Source organism: Canis lupus, chromosome 15, assembly GCF_011100685.1.
Source record: "Canis lupus familiaris isolate Mischka breed German Shepherd chromosome 15, alternate assembly UU_Cfam_GSD_1.0, whole genome shotgun sequence".
Lineage (NCBI taxonomy): Eukaryota > Metazoa > Chordata > Mammalia > Carnivora > Canidae > Canis > Canis lupus.
The window spans coordinates 43,024,130-43,041,180 of record NC_049236.1 but is presented as its reverse complement, the minus strand read 5'-3'; the positions used below and the strand labels follow the sequence as shown (position 1 = coordinate 43,041,180).

The window sequence follows — 17,051 nt, the reverse complement described above, 5'->3', positions numbered from 1 at the left end:
ACCAGAAGACAGTAAGACATACTTACATCTGCTGAATTAAAGACATCTGGCAACAAAAAATTAAGAAGTGACCAGAGCTCATGCAGGTTGTTTTGAAGAGGTGTTCCAGTTAATAACAGTCGATTTGTAGTCTTGAATTCCCTCACTATTTCTGACAACTGAAAGAACCAAATTCATCATTAGAATATTCTACATATTGATGAAATTCTAAAAGGTATTAATGATGTCACTTCCAACTGCCAAATTACCTTGGATTTTTCATTTTTGATTCTGTGAGCTTCATCTATAACTAAGTACCGCCAATTAAATTTTTTGAAAACAGATTTCTCTTTTATAAGCATTTCATAAGATGTTACACATACATCCCATTCTCCTGGCAATAATACATCTCTCACAAAGGCAGCCTGTGTAGCAAGAGAAAAAAATTACATCATGCAAAAGTAAACTACAAATTAAACACATTGATGACAAATAATCTAATACATAAAACAGGATGGAAAATATTAAAGAGGGACAGTTATCTATAGAATGCAAGCATTTAGAATCAGCTCAAACTAACTTCATTAATCATTTCTAAATGTCAGAGCCATTTAATAAAAAATAATTGACTAAATTGATCAGTGCAAAATTCAATTAACTAATTTAAATATCTCTCTTCATTTCCACCAGACCCTGAAATTCTCAGGAAAGGGGTTAGAAAGAGGAGGGTGGTTTCTGCCATAGAATAAAGACTCCAGGATTGTTTGCAGTAAACATTTTCATTCCTTTCACATTTACAGAACTAGTAAGACTTTGCTATTACTATTCTTATTTTACACGTCAAGAAACTAAAGCAAAAAGTGGTTTAAATTGGGCTCCTAAACATAAAAAGCAACTTGGTTAACTTGAATTATGCAAAGTTATCTAGAAAAGGAAAAAAGAAACCTAGAATCATCACTGATAGCTGAATGAAGAGAAAACAAAACTAAGTACATTATTTTTCGAAATAGTACATTTTAATCAAAACAGTATTATTTCTATTATTTCCTTCCAAAAAACGTCAACTGACCAATATTTTAACTTATTTCAATAAATGCCATACCAACTCACCAAAATACTATAATTGACTCAGTTCATCTTTAAAAACTACTATGACTATGAATTAGCATTATGTACATCAATCTAAAAAAATCTGGCTCCTCAAATTTCCAACCAATTCATAAACTCAAAATTTCTTTTAAAAATAAGAATGTTGCTTCTAGAATGAGAACACAGCCTTTGATTTTATACAACCAATTCCAAAGTAAAAGAAACAAACTATACCCATATGGCATCCTATAGTCTATAACACTTTTTCCCCAGTAGGATTCTTCACCATCAAGACAATATTACATACGTACATTATTAATATTTGTGAAGACCAAGTTTATTACTGGCCTTCTCTTTTATCCTTCCTCTAGTTATTACCCCCTCCCCCAAACCTAAATTCAAATTCTTTTAATTTCAAAAAAATAATAAAACATGAAAAACTTACTCTTTGTTCTTTATCTCCTATCAAACAAACAGATCTAAGTGTTGGTACCCATCTCTTGAATTCACTCATCCAGTTGTGTAATGTAGACTTAGGAACCAAAACCATATGAGGACCAGGAATGTTTCTATAGTGTTTCATGTACCCAAGAAGAGAAATTGTTTGAAGAGTTTTTCCCAGGCCCTGAAAGAATAACCACAAAGCAATAACAAACAAAACAAACACATCCATATTTATATTTCCTGATATACAAAAAACATTTAAAAGAAAAGCTATTTGTTTATAATAGCTAACAAATGGCAAGAACTTGGTATGTGTTGAGTTTAGCTGTGTTATGTTTTTTAATCTTCGCCTATAAAGATGTACTACTAATTATCCCCATAAGGCACAGAAGTTTAAATGACTTTCCCAAAGTCATGCAGAAGGGCTAGAATTAAGACCCATTTGACTCCATAGTTTCTTCAAGCAATTATATGTTTCAGCACTATAGCCATGAGGAAACTTTGAAACACTCACTACAAAACTAGTAATAAGAGATAAATGTTTTGTGACAGAACTGTACAAGCTGCCACCCTTAAGAAAATAATTACTGATGAAAAATCAGTCAATTATCCTATACTTTACAGAAGTGGAGGGAAATAGCCAAAACATTTTATTACAAGAGTCTACCAAAAGCAGGTTTGTCAAAATGTATTACTTTTATTATACTTTCATAAATAGTAATTCCTCACAACTTAAGTATAGATTCTGCTTACGGGACTAAACCAAGTTTGACAACAGAGGATTAGTTTACTAACAGTTCTGCATTATAATCAACAAAAATGATGTCACATTATCTTAACTTTTATAAAATTCCATGGTACAAAATACTTTAAATTACAAAGCATAGCCTTCCAAAAAACTACCAAACACATACCATTTCATCTGCAAGGATACCATTGATGCCATTCTCATACAAAGAAATGAGCCAATTTAATCCTCGGACCTGATAATCTCTCAGTTTACCCCATTTTACATCTAAGGATAAAAGAAAAAACACAATGCACATTTTAAAGACACAAGGAATATATAAGGCAGTCCACTTCATTTGATATTCAAAGGTTTAACTTGAACCCACACAGGTTAACCCTGACTTTTCTGTCTTCAATTTCCAAGTCATTAGAGGTAGCTGCTGTGATCTGGAGCAGAGAAGGAGCAATTGGATAAGGACAATAACCAAGTGCAGAAAGAAAACAAAGAAACAAAAACCATGATTGTGAAGCATCAGAGTGCCTACCCCAATCACTCAGTTCCTATGTTACCATATACTGGTCCTAGAGACTCCCTTGCCTCTTTGTATCTTTTTTAATGTTATCACAAGTGGGTTTGGTTGTGTTTTTTTTAAAGATTTTATTTATACGCGAGAGACATAGAGAGAGAGAGAGAGAGAGAGAGAGAGAGAGATAGCGGCAGAGACACAGGCAGAGAAGGCAGAGAAAGAAGCAGGCTCCATGCAGGAAGCCCGATGTGGGACTCGATCCTGGATCTCCAGGATCACAGCCTGGGCTGAAGGCGGCGCTAAACCGCTGAGCCACCAGGGCTGCCCGGGTTTGGTTTTTTTAAAAAGATTTTTTAAATTTATTTGAGAAAGAGACAGAGAGTACAAGCAGGGCAGAGGGAGAGAGAGAAGCAGACTCCCCACCAAGCAGGGAGCCGGACATGGGGCTTGATCCCAAGACTCTATGATGAGCTGAAAGCAAACACTTAACAGACGAGCCACCCAAGGGCCCCCACAAGTGTTTCTACACCAAGTGTTTAAACCTTCCATGATAACCAAACATTCTCTGGGGATTTAGTTTTCCTCCTAACAAAGGGGAAATAAGACAAGATATATAGAGATTGTTTTCCCTTTACCTTCATAAGTTACTTTTTCAAAAGGTCCCTCTATATAAGGAGACAGTATCTCTTTTGGGTTTTACTACACATTTCTCATCCCAGAATAATTACGAAGTATATACACATCACAATCACTAGATTTTTTTTTTTTAACATGCACATCTGTACCTCATCACCTTTCAAAAAACACTGTTTTAAAATAAAAAGCTAGCCAATGCTGGTAAACTAGTTACAACAAGGACTGTGAGAAAGACATAATCCAAATAATTCAAATTTCCTTCACCATCTGTACCATATATCTGGCTCTAGTTTCTAACTTCATGAAAAGAAATGGTAACTGAGTACTCATAGCCAAAAAACATTGGAAGATACAAACTTTGTAAACAGACTGAATTTTTTTTTTTAAGATTTTATTTATTTATTCATGAGAGATACAGAGAGAGAGACAGAGACACAGGCAGGGAGAGAGGCAGAGAGAGAGAGAAGCAGGCTCCATGCAGGGAGCCTGATGCGGTACTGGATCCCGGGTCTCCAGAATCACGCCCTGGGCTGAAGGTAGGTGCCACAGGCCAAAGGCAGGCACCAAACCGCTGAGCCACCCAGGCATCCAAGACTGCGGAATTTCTAACCAGATCCTATCTTGTCTAAAGCTCAACTTATTATGAGTTAAAGTTATAGTTAAATAACAAGTCCAAATTGTATGTCCAATGTTGACTATCCTAAATTGTTGTTGTTCACAACCACTACCATCACACAAATCAATTATCAAGTAAGACAGAGGAAGATCAGAAAAAAAATGTTAGGCTTCAGTAAAGACAAATGTGCCACTAAACTATCAAGATTATATATAAGTAAAACTTAAAAATCTGGTTAACCAAGTTTTCTTTCGGAAAACCAGTAACAAAGGTTTCAGAAAAAAAAATCTCAAAAACTAATACAAAATCCTGACATTAGTTAACAAAAGCCTTCATGAAGTGCTTTCTTTTACACATGAAGTTTTCTTAACTGGGACAAATATAAGGCAAAAATCATTCCTAGGTTTACATATACATTCAGGCAATAATAATAAGCACAGTGGCCTTTTATGCACCTTTGAAATACAGCACCACTATATTATAGTATATTAATACTATGATTTTCATCAAAAAAAAAAATCTGATTTCACAATCAATAAATTTCAAAAGATTACTAAAAATTCCCTTTATAAATTACAGCCAAGACAGATCCAAAACATTAACCAAAGGATGTCTTAAAAGAGGATTTTTAAAAAATCAGTTATATATGTATATAACATACATGATGGAGAGTCTTCAAATCGAGTGCAAACATTGGTTGCTTTAGAGCTTTCTGTTAATAGTTCTTCATCTTCCTCTTGCTCTGTTCTACGATGTCTGTAGCTGTCAAGTTCAAGATTAAATCAATTGATTAGCACTTTACCTTTAAGTACTAGCTACTATTTCAACGTAATTGTCAAGTGGCCAACAAAGATTCCACAATTTTTATAAGGCATTTAATACTAGAAAAGTAGGACAGCAGGATTAGTAAATTTAAACCTGAAATGTTTTACATGGATTTCTAAGATATACATACAATTATTAAAAATAGACTAACACTTGAGGTAATGTCACTTTGAGGAACTACACAGAAAACTCTCAAAGTTTGTAATTTATTTATTTAAAGATTTTAGTTATTTATTCATGAGAGACACAGAGACAGAGGCAGAGACAAAGGCAGAGACATAGGCACAGGGAGAAGCAGGCTCCCTGCAGGAAGCCCTATGAGGGACTTGATCCCAGGACTCCAGGATCACGCCCTGAGCCAAATGCAGGTGCTCAACTGCTGAGCTACCCAGGTGTTCCAAAGTTTGTAATTTAAAGTTACCTTTTAAAGTATTTTTGCCAGAAAATAGTTCCAGGAGTCTCATTTTAAAAACTATGACTTCTTTTTATATTTGAGAAAGTGAGCCGGGTGGGGGGAGGGTGCAGGAGCAAAGGAAGAGAGTGAGAAACTTAACCAGATTCCACTGAGTTCAGAGCCCAATGCAGGGCTCAATCTAAAGACCCTAAGAGATCATGACCTGAGCTGAAACCCAACAGTCAGACGCTCAACTGACTGTGCCACCCAGGCAACCCTTAAAAATTACAACTTTCAAAAGGTTGAGATTGTGCCATTTGAGACAACATGGATAGACCTAAAGGGTGTTATGCTAAATGAAAGAAGTCAGACTGAGAAAGACAAATACCATATGACTTCACTGGTAAATGAAATCTAAAAAAAATAAAATAGTAAAATAATAAACAAAAAGCAGAATCAGAACTATAAACACAAAGAAAGAACAGCTGCCAGAGGGGAAAGGTTGGGGTGCTGGGCAGATAGATGATGGGAGAGGGAGATAGAGAGAGGCCTCCAGTTATGGAACAAATAAGTCACAGGAATAAAGAGCAGAGCATAGGAATAGAATCAATAATACTGTAATATCAATATAAGAAAATAGATGATAGCTATACTTGTGATGAACACAAGATAATGTATAAACTTGTCCAATCACTAAGCTGTACATCTAAAACTAATATAGCACTGTATATCAACTATACTCAAATACAAATAAAATTTTTTTAAGAATCCAATACACTACAACTTTCACCATGGTGAGCATAAGCATAATGTACAGAGTTGTGGAATTTCTGTTGTACACCTGAAATTAATGTAACATTGTGTGTCAACCATGCTTCTATTAAGAATATATTACGTTTTAAAATAAGTAAAAACTACAACTTTCACCAAAAGCTGCAGAATATGCAGACTGGAGATTTAGTGGTTAACCAATGACTCTTAGCCAGGGATTTATCAGAATTACTCAAAGCTTTTTAGAAATGCCCAGATTCTACATCCCAAGAAAGTTGGGATATACCGCCTTAAAAAATTAATTTTCTGCAGTTTTAATATTGCCAAATTTAATAGTCTATAAAGGGCTCAGGTTAATAAAAGTACTTACTCTCTAATTCTGAAGCTTCTAATTTTGTACCTTTATATTTTCAACAAATATTTTCATTTAAATTAGAAAACAGTAAATCTAATTTATAGCTTGATTTCCATCAAAACTACATGCTTGATGGAAGATGATAATCAGTCTTCTTAAAGATGCATTTCTTAAAAACTCAGACCAAAGCAGGAAATATATTCAAGAGCATTCTTGCTTGTTTTATATGGTTCAAATTAGAATGTCTTAGTATTCCTTGTCCTTCTCTGCATTCTAATCCTATGACACTGAGTACAAAAATATATCCTCAATAATAATTTATTCTCCACAAACTAGGAAAGAACTTTTTTAAAAATAAAATCTCACAGTCTAGGACACCTGGGTGGCTCAGGGGTTAAGCATCTGCCTTTGGCTCAGGTCATGATCCTGGGGTCCTGGGATTGAGTCCCACATCGGGCTCCCCACAGGGAGACTGCTTCTCCCTCTGCCTGTGTCTCTGAACTTCTCTCTGTCTCTCATGGATAAATAAATAAAATCTTTAAAAAAATATATCACAGTCTATTATTATTATCTATTATTATCAAGATAGTTGATTATTAGTTATAAAACTGAAGATAAAAGATAAAAGCTGGAATGTGCTCATTACTTCAAGTTAAGGGTCTGTTGACCATAACTATGGAAGAGAAAAATATATAGACTGTATACTTAAGGATAGTACCATCACCCTAATGACTTTGCATAAGCTAACTTTCCACTTAAAAGGGCTTGAAGGATAGAGAAGAAATCTCTAAACCAAGACTTCTTTTCCTCAATAACACTAGCTAAGACCAAGCTAAACAATTTATTATACATTTACTACAGAATATCTTTATGTTATATGATCTCAATAAAAGTGTTTCTTTTGGGATCCCTGGGTGGCGCAGCGGTTTAGCGCCTGCCTTTGGCCCAGGGCACAATCCTGGAGACCCGGGATCGAATCCCACATCAGCCTGCTTCTCCCTCTGCCTATGTCTCTGCCTCTCTCTCTCACTGTGTGCGTATCATAAATAAATTAAAAAAAAAAAAAAGTGTTTCTTTTACCTTATAGGTATAGTAACTACCTATACCATAAAAATACACATTACAGTATTTGTCATTTCCAAAGCATAAATAGCTGCAAGGGGCACCTGGGTAGTTTAGCCTACTCTTGACTCTGGCTCAGGTAGAGATCTTAGGGTCCTGAGATCCAAGCTCATGTAGGGCTCTGGGTGTGGAGCCTACTTGAGATTCTCTCCCTCCCTCCCACTGCCTCTCCCCCTGTTCACATGCTCTCAAAAAAATTTTTTTTAATTTTAAATAAAAAATAAATGAAAATAGCTGCACACTTCTCAAGTCTGAACAATTTAAATACATCTGAAGTGCAAATGTCTCTCTTATGAAGTTTCATACGTATTAAAACAAACAGGTGACACACAATGGATAAGGAATAAGATATATTAGAGGAGTAGAATAGCCCAGTAAGATTAAGGTACTGTGTTTATGCTTTTGATGAAAATTCCTTCAAGGTACAGCTCATGTTTTCATGTTTCTATAAACTGTATGGTAAATTTAACATTGTTGATAACAGTCTATAATCTCCTCTCTTAGATAATCTAGTGGATTTAATTATGGATTATTTTTCATTTTTCACTTTGGGAATTACGAGGTCATTTCAGGAAACTGAGATTATCCTAAAGCTGTTAATATCAAATCTATTAGTTATAACTAATTAAACACCTTAATTAACCAATCAGTACAAAAATTCCAAGAAAGTATTTATAAACTGAACATGTAAGTTACTTTACACATTTTAAACAACCACCTAAAGGCACCATACAACTTGACAATTCAATCTGCAGAACAACGAAGTAATACAAATTTGAGACAAACTGCTACGGCATAAATCATCACAACATTCTGTTCAACAACCAAAGACTTCAGATAAAAGTGATCCCCTTGATGCATGTATGTGGTTTATGCCTACAGCATACCCCAAAGCAGACTTAAAGTCAAGCTTGGATTATTCTAATTACTCCTATGGGATGTTAAAATAGGCTGCTTAAACTCTGCATTTGTTTCTTCTACAAGGAATGGATAACATCTGAATTCCATAAACAGTAAAATGCCGTAAGAGCTAAAGCATTACAATAATTTATACAAGTATGGCTACATCCCATCAAGCTAACTGGGGCCAAATAAATAACAGCCCTAAAACATTTTTTTTAATGAAGTGATTTTATGCTTCTAATGAATATTATCAAAAATTAATGTGTCAACTCTGAAGTATAAACGATTACTCACTCGCCAACTGATAGCAAGTTTTGTTTCTCATCCTTTTTTATTCGTGGGCGCCCTGGTTTCATCTTCAAAGGTGAGGTTGGAGTCTTCTGAGCAGCAGGCTGGATGAAATGTGCAAACAGCTCTGTCTGCTTTAATAAATACTCAAATCTATTTGCTCGATCAGTTTGCTGAAAAAATAAAACATTTTATCAAAATATTAATACAATTTCAGAGTCCAAAGTTTCAGCATGCCTTTATACAATGAACTCAGCAATAAAAAAGGAACTGTTGAGACATGTAACATAGGCAAGTTTCAAAAGCACTAAATGAAAAGAAAAAAAAAAAAAAAGGCAAGGCATTATACTGAGTGAAAGAAGCCAAATGCCGAAAGACTACATATTGTGATTCCACTTACATGAAATTATAGCTAGTGACAGAAAGCAGATCTGAAGTGTCAAGGGAATAAAGAGAGCAAACTTTTCAGGGGATGATACAACTGTTCTACATCAAGACTATAAGGTGGTTGATTGCATCAATCTGCCAAAACTCACTGATTTATACTTAAAACTGCACTGGGTCAATTATTCATCAATATAGTTGACCAAAAAATTATTTAATGCAAGTGAATTTAGGGATCCCTGGGTGGCGCAGCGGTTTAGCGCCTGCCTCTGGCCCAGGGCGTGATCCTGGAGACCCAGGATCGAATCCCACGTCGGGCTCCCGGTGCATGGAGCCTGCTTCTCCCTCTGCCTATGTCTCTGCCTCTCTCTCTCTCTCTCTCTCTCTCTCTCCCCCCCTCTCTGTGACTATCATAAATAAATTTTTAAAAAAAAAATTTTTAATTTTTTTAAAAAAATACAAGTGAATTTATTCAGAAATGGGAAAAATACATTGGTCATTTATCAGTGAAGCTGTGCCAAATTTTTAAAAGGTATCAGGTTAAAAAACAATTATTAAAGAGCACCTGGCTAGTTCAGTTGGGTAGGGCACATGACTCTTGATCTCAGTCATGAGTTTGAGCCCCACATCTGGCAGAGAGCTTACTTTAAAAGGGAGGATGAGGGAACCACCTGGATGGTTCAGTCAGTTAAGTATCTGCCTTCAGCTTAGGTCATGATCCTGGGGTCCTGGGACTGAACCCCGTGTCAGGCTCCCTGCTCATCAGGGAATCCACTTCTTCCTCTCCCTCCCCCTCCTCATGCTTTCTCTCTCTCAAATAAATAAATAAAAATTTTTTAAAAATCTATTGTTCATGAAATATTCATTAACCCAATGCAGTTAATACTATTTCATCCTTTCATGACTAACATCTGCCACTTTGAAATGTTCCTTATTAGAAGAATTTAAACCAAAAAAACTTAAGATCCTTGAAATCAACATACTTCCCCATGATAATTTCCTGTAGAAGACATGCTTCACTTTTTTGTTTTTGAAGATTACAAACTATTTTAAAGTATTGTGATACTTATGTGTATTTTGCACTATTTCACTTTTCAATGCATATATAAATAAAATAAGAACAAGCAACTAGAAGATGTTAAGGATGAAAAAAAATCTATTCAATTACTGTAATTATATTTGGAATCGAATAAACTCTGGAAAGTAATTCAGATAGGTCAGAGTTAGACATTTTAAGGTAAAACCTATTCTGCAGTATTCAAAAATCACTAAGTATTTTTCACTTCTTTCAAAAGTTTTCAATCAATATTAACTTCTTAAATAGCCATTCAGTTCAACAACTAGTTTTGTGTATCTACCAAAGAAAGCACCCTCCCCCCTTATAATCCAATATCAACCTAAGGGATTATGAGATTGTCAGAAGGTGATAAATGTTCAGAAAATAAAGCAGAGTAAAAAGAACTGGGAATAGCACTAAAATTTTAACAGGGATAACCGGGAAAATCCTAAGACATAATGTTTCAACACAGAGGGGGATATGCCCCTCTCCTGTTCTTAGATCTTATCACATGTCTCTAATGTTTAAAAACCTTTAGTGGCTCTAGGTGTTTTAAGTTTTCAAAGTGTGCTTCATGACCCCTCAGAGCAAAAATATCCAAGACCTTCTATATGATCAAATTTCGAACTACTGCCTTAAGGAATTAAGTATAAATTTCATCACAGTTCTACACAAAAGTCAGTGACTTCAAAATTCTCACAACTCATTCATTTCAAAGTGGTAATGGTTGCAAAGAACCAAGGAGTTCAGAACAACATTTACAGACTAACCTTTTAGTGGAACTGTGGCAAGGGTTAAGGAAAAATAAGCAAAGACCTTGGCTGAGAATGAGAATATTAAAATAAAAATGATTTGAGATCTTAAAGAGAAAAGAGAAAACATCCTTAAAAAGTAGAAACAGTAAGATTAGGAACCTGAAGGACATAAATCATAAAATCAAATAGATTAAAATCAATAGCTTAAAATCAGCTTCTTTCTTTCAAACAGGAGGAAATGACACAGGGCAGTACAGGCCATACATATTTGAAAATAGAAGGGAAATAAATTAAAGGCCTGTAACTGTAGAAGAAGCCTGAAAAATCAGGATGGCAGAAATGAAATAGAAAACTTAATCAGAGTGGTAAAGTTTTTAAATAACTAAATGGGTTGTTGCACAATAAATACTGAAAGTCTAAGGGAGTAAAAACCATAAACCATAAATTTATTCTGATACCAATCAACACTATTATTTAGTTTTCTCAAAGAGTATTCAGCATCCTTTGGAACCAAGAATGAAGAATGGATACTGAGACTTACCTATGGTTAGGAACTAGCAGATGATAAAGGAGCTTGCTTAAAAGAAAAGTGTTAGTCAAGGAAATAACTAGGAGACTGAAAAACTTCAAAGAAATATATGGAGAGATTTGGAAGAGGCCAGATCATTATAAGGAAACAGATACAGACGCAAACAAAATAACCCATGCAATAAAAGAATACTGAATAGGTCAATGGAGAAAAAAGAGGAATTATGAGGTTAAACTTGCAAGACTATTAAAATGAAGTACCATCATGGACAGCTTGGGTATAAATTAAGAAGAACTGTCACTATCAGTAAATGTAGATGTATGAGATAGAATAAATGCAATTTTAGATATTCCTAAGAAAGACTTAAATGTCCAACAAACAAATGAAAATACAATGGCTGGAAGCATCTGGGCTAGAGATAAATGCTGAGAATTCAGTTTAAAGAAAACCAGTGATAGGGTCTCCTGGCTGGCTCAGCTAGTGGAGCGAGCACGTTACTCTTGATCTTGCGGTTGTTTGAGCCCCATGCTGAATATACAGATTACTTAAAGATAAAATCTTAAAAAAAGAAAAAGAAAACCAATGATAAGGATTGAACTGTTCAAGAAATGTTTAGGATGTGATAAAGGACAAAGGAACTGTCAATAGGGTATCAACAAGGGAAAAAAGCTCTCACAAGGCAAGCAAAAATTCTGAGGAGTGGTCAACGATATCAGACAAAAGTGAGATGAATGAAAGTAAAATTAAGCTATAAATGGGAAATTAGATTCACTAGTACAGTATTAGTGACAGAACATCCATTGTGATGGATTTGAGGAAATGAATGGGAAAAGCAGAGCTGGCAAATATATCTTTAAGTCTGACAGCAAAGATGTGGAACAATTACAGATATACACATATATAAAATATAATAGAAATCATATATAAAATATATATATATAAAAATGTCATTTCATGAAATCTTTCCATTACAACATGGATAGATCTAAGAAACTAAGTGAAATAAAAAGAAAAAATACCTTATGATTTCACTCACATGTGGAATTTAAGAAACAAGAGAAAAAAACAGACTTTTAAATATAGAGAACTGGTAGTTAGCAGAGGCAGACAAAATAATGCAGAGAATTAGTGAATAACTGTACTGTACATCTGAAGCTCATCTGAAGCTCACTGTATATTATACTGAAATTAAAATATATCATTTATGTTTTACATATTACTATGTGTATCATGTACATTATGTATCCATATATACATGTGTTCCTAAGTATTTTTAGGATTTTGAAACTAAGAGATTCAAAAAATATTTACTGATCTTGAAGAGAAAGTCAAAGGTTGAAGAAAAAGTACGTTTCAAAAAATAGTTCTTAAAATATACTATGTGCCAGATATTGTTCTAGGTGAAGACAGTAAGATTAAGACACTGTTTTTACTCTTAAAGAGCATATATACTGTGTTGTATTGTATGGTAGTATTATTATTTAACATGTTAAAATAAGATTTCAGGATCCCTGGGTGGCTCAGCGGTTTAGCGCCTGCCAAGATCCTGGAGTTCCTGGGATCGAGTCCCGTGTGGAGCTCCCGGCATGGAGCCTGCTTCTCTCTCCTCCTGTGTCTCTGCCTCTCTCTCTCTCTCTCTCTCTATCATAAATAAATAAATAAATCTTTAAAAAAATATTTTTAAAAAATAAAATAAGATTTCAGTATAATTAAATGAGTTTAAGCCATATAAAGCATTCAGAATAGGGCTTAGTACATAGTAAGCATTTGCTATTAGCCATTATTATTACTGAATCTGAACTTAAGCTTAAAGCTCTTCATAGGTTATCGTTAAGTCATGCTACAAGTTTCCTAAGGTATGAAATGTGATTCACTGTCTTTGAGGATTCAAGTAGAATATCATATGCTGTTTTGTAAAGATCTCACCCATATTGTAAAAAAGCTGTGGGCAAGGAGCATGTATTACTGTCTTTGTACCCAGTGAAACAGAATGATAGATCGATGCAGAATATACCCTGAATAACTACTTCTCTGGTTTTTTACTCTCCTCACTCCCTGACAATAAATCTCAAAATAAAGGAGAGTAACATATCCCTTATATTAACATAATACTATTTGCGTGTTCATGTAATACTTCTAAATTTGCTTTACATAGGCAAATAACAAAAATTACAGTATCCCATGTTACACCTATTTCAATTGGATATCAGTGCTTCAATGATAAAAATTAAATGCAGAAGTTTGGTCCATGTCACCACCTAATGAAAAGTTATTATAGACTCTATTCATATACCTAAAGCATACCATTTTTTCTTCATAGGTAGGATCTGGTTCTTGAATTTCTTTCTGCTTTCCAGGAGATGCATCATCAAATACTTCCTGGGAGGAGGGAAAAATCATGGATTGTTCTTCAAAATTAGTTAACATACTATTATTAAACTAATTTCTACTTAAAACACAATCTGAGTAATACATTCCTACTCCAAACTTGCTAGATACTTACATGGCTTTAGTATAACCAGATAGGATATCTTGATGAAATTAAATGCCACGATGACAACAACCTATTTAACCCAAGTATTTGAACTGCAGGACTATTGCAAGATTAAAACACAACACTATTATCTACATCATCCTAGAATAATAATAAAATAAATTTCAATAAATCTATTTTTCATTCAATAAATATTATAAAACCAAATTAGATGACATAGAAATTATGTTCCCTTCTACTCATAAAACTGCAATATCTACTGTGTTCTGCCAAATATATACCTAGAAATTATCATTACTCACTCTGATTTCCATCTTCTGGAAAAAATACAAAAAAATTATCATACATCCTAAATCGAATACTCCCTAACTACAATCTGATTCCTAAATTAGTAATAAATATCCTTTCTCGCAAATTTATTCACCCTGACATTCAAACGACCACAAACAAAAAACAGCAACAACTACTCTGCAAAGTTCTATTCATCTGTCAAAGAAACAACTAAGAACAGTTAGTAAAAGTATAATTTTCATTAACAACGTACAAAACTGTGCTTGGCAATATGTACTATAATAAAGCTACCACTGATTAAAAAACTGGGGAACTGGAGCAGGTACAGTACCAGAATTGAAAGGTCAAATTATCTATATTCTAGTCTAACTTCATTGCTAAGATCTTTAGGCACCTATGTTACCTTTAGGCTCATCACAAATGTCTGGTGTCCACAAATAGAAATGATAAAGCCTTCTACTAGTTTACTTCACAAAATGGTACTGAATATCATGAAAGGTCAAAATATACCCTTAAAAAAAATACGTTTTCCAACAATAGTCATTATTTCTTTCATAGTTTAAAAAAAAAAAAAAAAGATTTGGATTCCAGGTCAGATGATTATTGATATACAATGTACCTATCAGTCTAGTCTGTTGGCATACAGTGTACTGAAATACCAGTCTAACCAACAAAGATTAAAAAACAGGTTCCATCCATGTTGCCAAAAAAAAAAATCATAGTAAACAAAAAACGAAATTACTCCCTTATCAGTACCAAGCAAAAATGAAAATTTCACTGCATACAAAGAAAGCTAGCTAATATTCCTGGGAAGGTCAGCCTTGTCAGAAAAAAATTTGTAAAGGCCAAGACTTCATTTATTTTCTAATTTTGAAAAAAAAATCCACGTTAAATTCTACTTTTAAACAACAAAAAAAAAAGGCATTTAATTTAGGATTGCCAGATACATTAAATATATAGACTCAAACCTAGTTTTTATCACTGAACTTCAATGATTTCCAACCAAGTTCAGTTAAGAAAATGACTAAAGGTACATTTACTTAAAAAAAATTGTTTTAAATCAACACGAAGAGAAACAAAATCAAGACTAAAACTAGTAAATGAAGAAATTGATTTAAAAAATGAAATTACCCATGTTCCTATTTCAAAAAAGCAAAAATAAGTCATTCCTCAAGAAATAAAATTCTCGAACCTACTTCTTGTAAGAATATGACAGGGTAAAATATGTGGGAAATGGGTCCATTTCAGAGCCAGACCTGGGTTCTATCAGACATTCTACTTATCAAAAGACTCAATTTCTTTATTTGGCAAATAAATATGGCCTGGACTTCATTTGGTACTTGTTATGACATCAATATCCATACTTAAAACTTTAATTCCACTTAAATTTTAAAGTAGCAACTGAAAGGCAGTTTAGGCTTTAAAATACTCTGCTTTCTAATATTTAACCTCTCCAGTGAGATACTGGTTGTTATTGCAGAATTTGAACGACAGACCCTTTTGAGAGGCTGATGAAAACTATGGACACCCTTTTGCAGAGAATTGTCTATTTACACACAATTGCTTTCAGTGTCAAAGATTTTCAAACCCACTTACATACACCACGAAGCAAGAATTCAAGTTAAACAGTCCTGGTAATTCAAAACAACCATTTAAAACCTTAAGAAAAATAAGCAACACTTGATAAGAATTTGAAGCTAAAATCAAAACACTTAAAAATACAGGATATCAATGTCCTACTGCACTAAAACCTACCCTCACCACAAAATTCTCTCATAAACTATTAACGTGATGTTACGTCACCCTAGATTAGACCTTTGGTGCCCAAGTAAAACTTTGGTACGCCAAATGCTCCAATGATAAACTGCACTTCCATTTACGTATCGTGTTAATTCTGCATCAAGGATCCTTTTCAGAGCAGTATTACCTTCACTCCTTCTACCTAAGGATGGAAAAAATCCCAGAAATCTGTAGGCCGTGACTATAAAATAACTCAAAACAGACCGAAGACCAAGAATAAAATTTGGAAGGAGCAAGCAATTACTTTGTTCCCAGACATCACAAAGTCTTGGAGCATGCCCAAGAGACCCGCCTGGCAGCTCCCCAAACTTTCCACCCCCGCAGCGCTGTCACCATCCCCTGGCCAACCCTAGCTCTGGAAGGGAGGCTCGACTAGCGAGCAGTACCAATTTTCGGGGGGGGGGGGGGGGGTTGGGGGAGGAGGGTGGAAGGAAGGCCAAGGCCCAAAAAGAGGAATTGCGCTGAACATGAAAGCCAACAGCCCCATTGTCATTAATTCACCATTCACCCATCCATCCCCTGACTCAAATTAGATGGGGGTCCAAGACAGCTGCTGCTGCTGCCTTGGTCGCTTTCCCTCCCAAAGGAACAGTGCCTGGGAGGAGCCTCGTCTCCCTCCATGGGAGCAGCTGCGCCCCGCTTATCCCCACTGCGCACTCGGCCTTCCAGCTCAAGCCATTGTTTCTGCCCAAAACGGATACCGCCCCCACAAGGCCTGGGATGAAGAAAAACAAGGTCTGGGCCCTCGGACGCACCGCTTTTAAATGCCTTCCTACCCCGCGCATCCTTCCCTCGCCACTAAGGGGCATCTCTCCCTACCTTCCCGCAAGTTTAGTGGAAACTAAAAGCTAGAATCAGAGATGGGGGAGGGAATTATGGGAGTTTACCGAAAAAAAAAAAAAAAAAAAAAAAAAAACCCACAGAAAACAAAAATCGGGTAGGTCCTTCTCGGCCTCGGTAATCAATAACATGTGTTTAATAACAGCGTTGGAGAATTTGGCAAGATTCGCTGGAGACAAATAATGTAAACATGAAGTGCCAGAAATCCATCGGAGTCGGCGTG

The 17,051-nt window shown here is 35.0% G+C and overlaps 1 protein-coding gene across 1 annotated transcript in view; it reads right to left on the bottom strand.

Moving 5' to 3' along the window:
- The window catches only part of SMARCA5 (SWI/SNF related, matrix associated, actin dependent regulator of chromatin, subfamily a, member 5), a 40,215-nt gene that overhangs the window by 22,341 nt on the left and 823 nt on the right, over positions 1–17,051 (bottom strand). The window contains exons 2-8 of the mRNA XM_038558886.1: positions 13,708–13,782; positions 8,685–8,851; positions 4,682–4,782; positions 2,427–2,527; positions 1,514–1,693; positions 249–404; positions 27–158 (exon numbers count right to left, since the gene is read on the bottom strand). Of these exons, the coding sequence (XP_038414814.1) occupies positions 27–158; positions 249–404; positions 1,514–1,693; positions 2,427–2,527; positions 4,682–4,782; positions 8,685–8,851; positions 13,708–13,782 (912 nt within the window). The remainder of the gene's footprint in view (positions 1–26; positions 159–248; positions 405–1,513; positions 1,694–2,426; positions 2,528–4,681; positions 4,783–8,684; positions 8,852–13,707; positions 13,783–17,051) is intronic.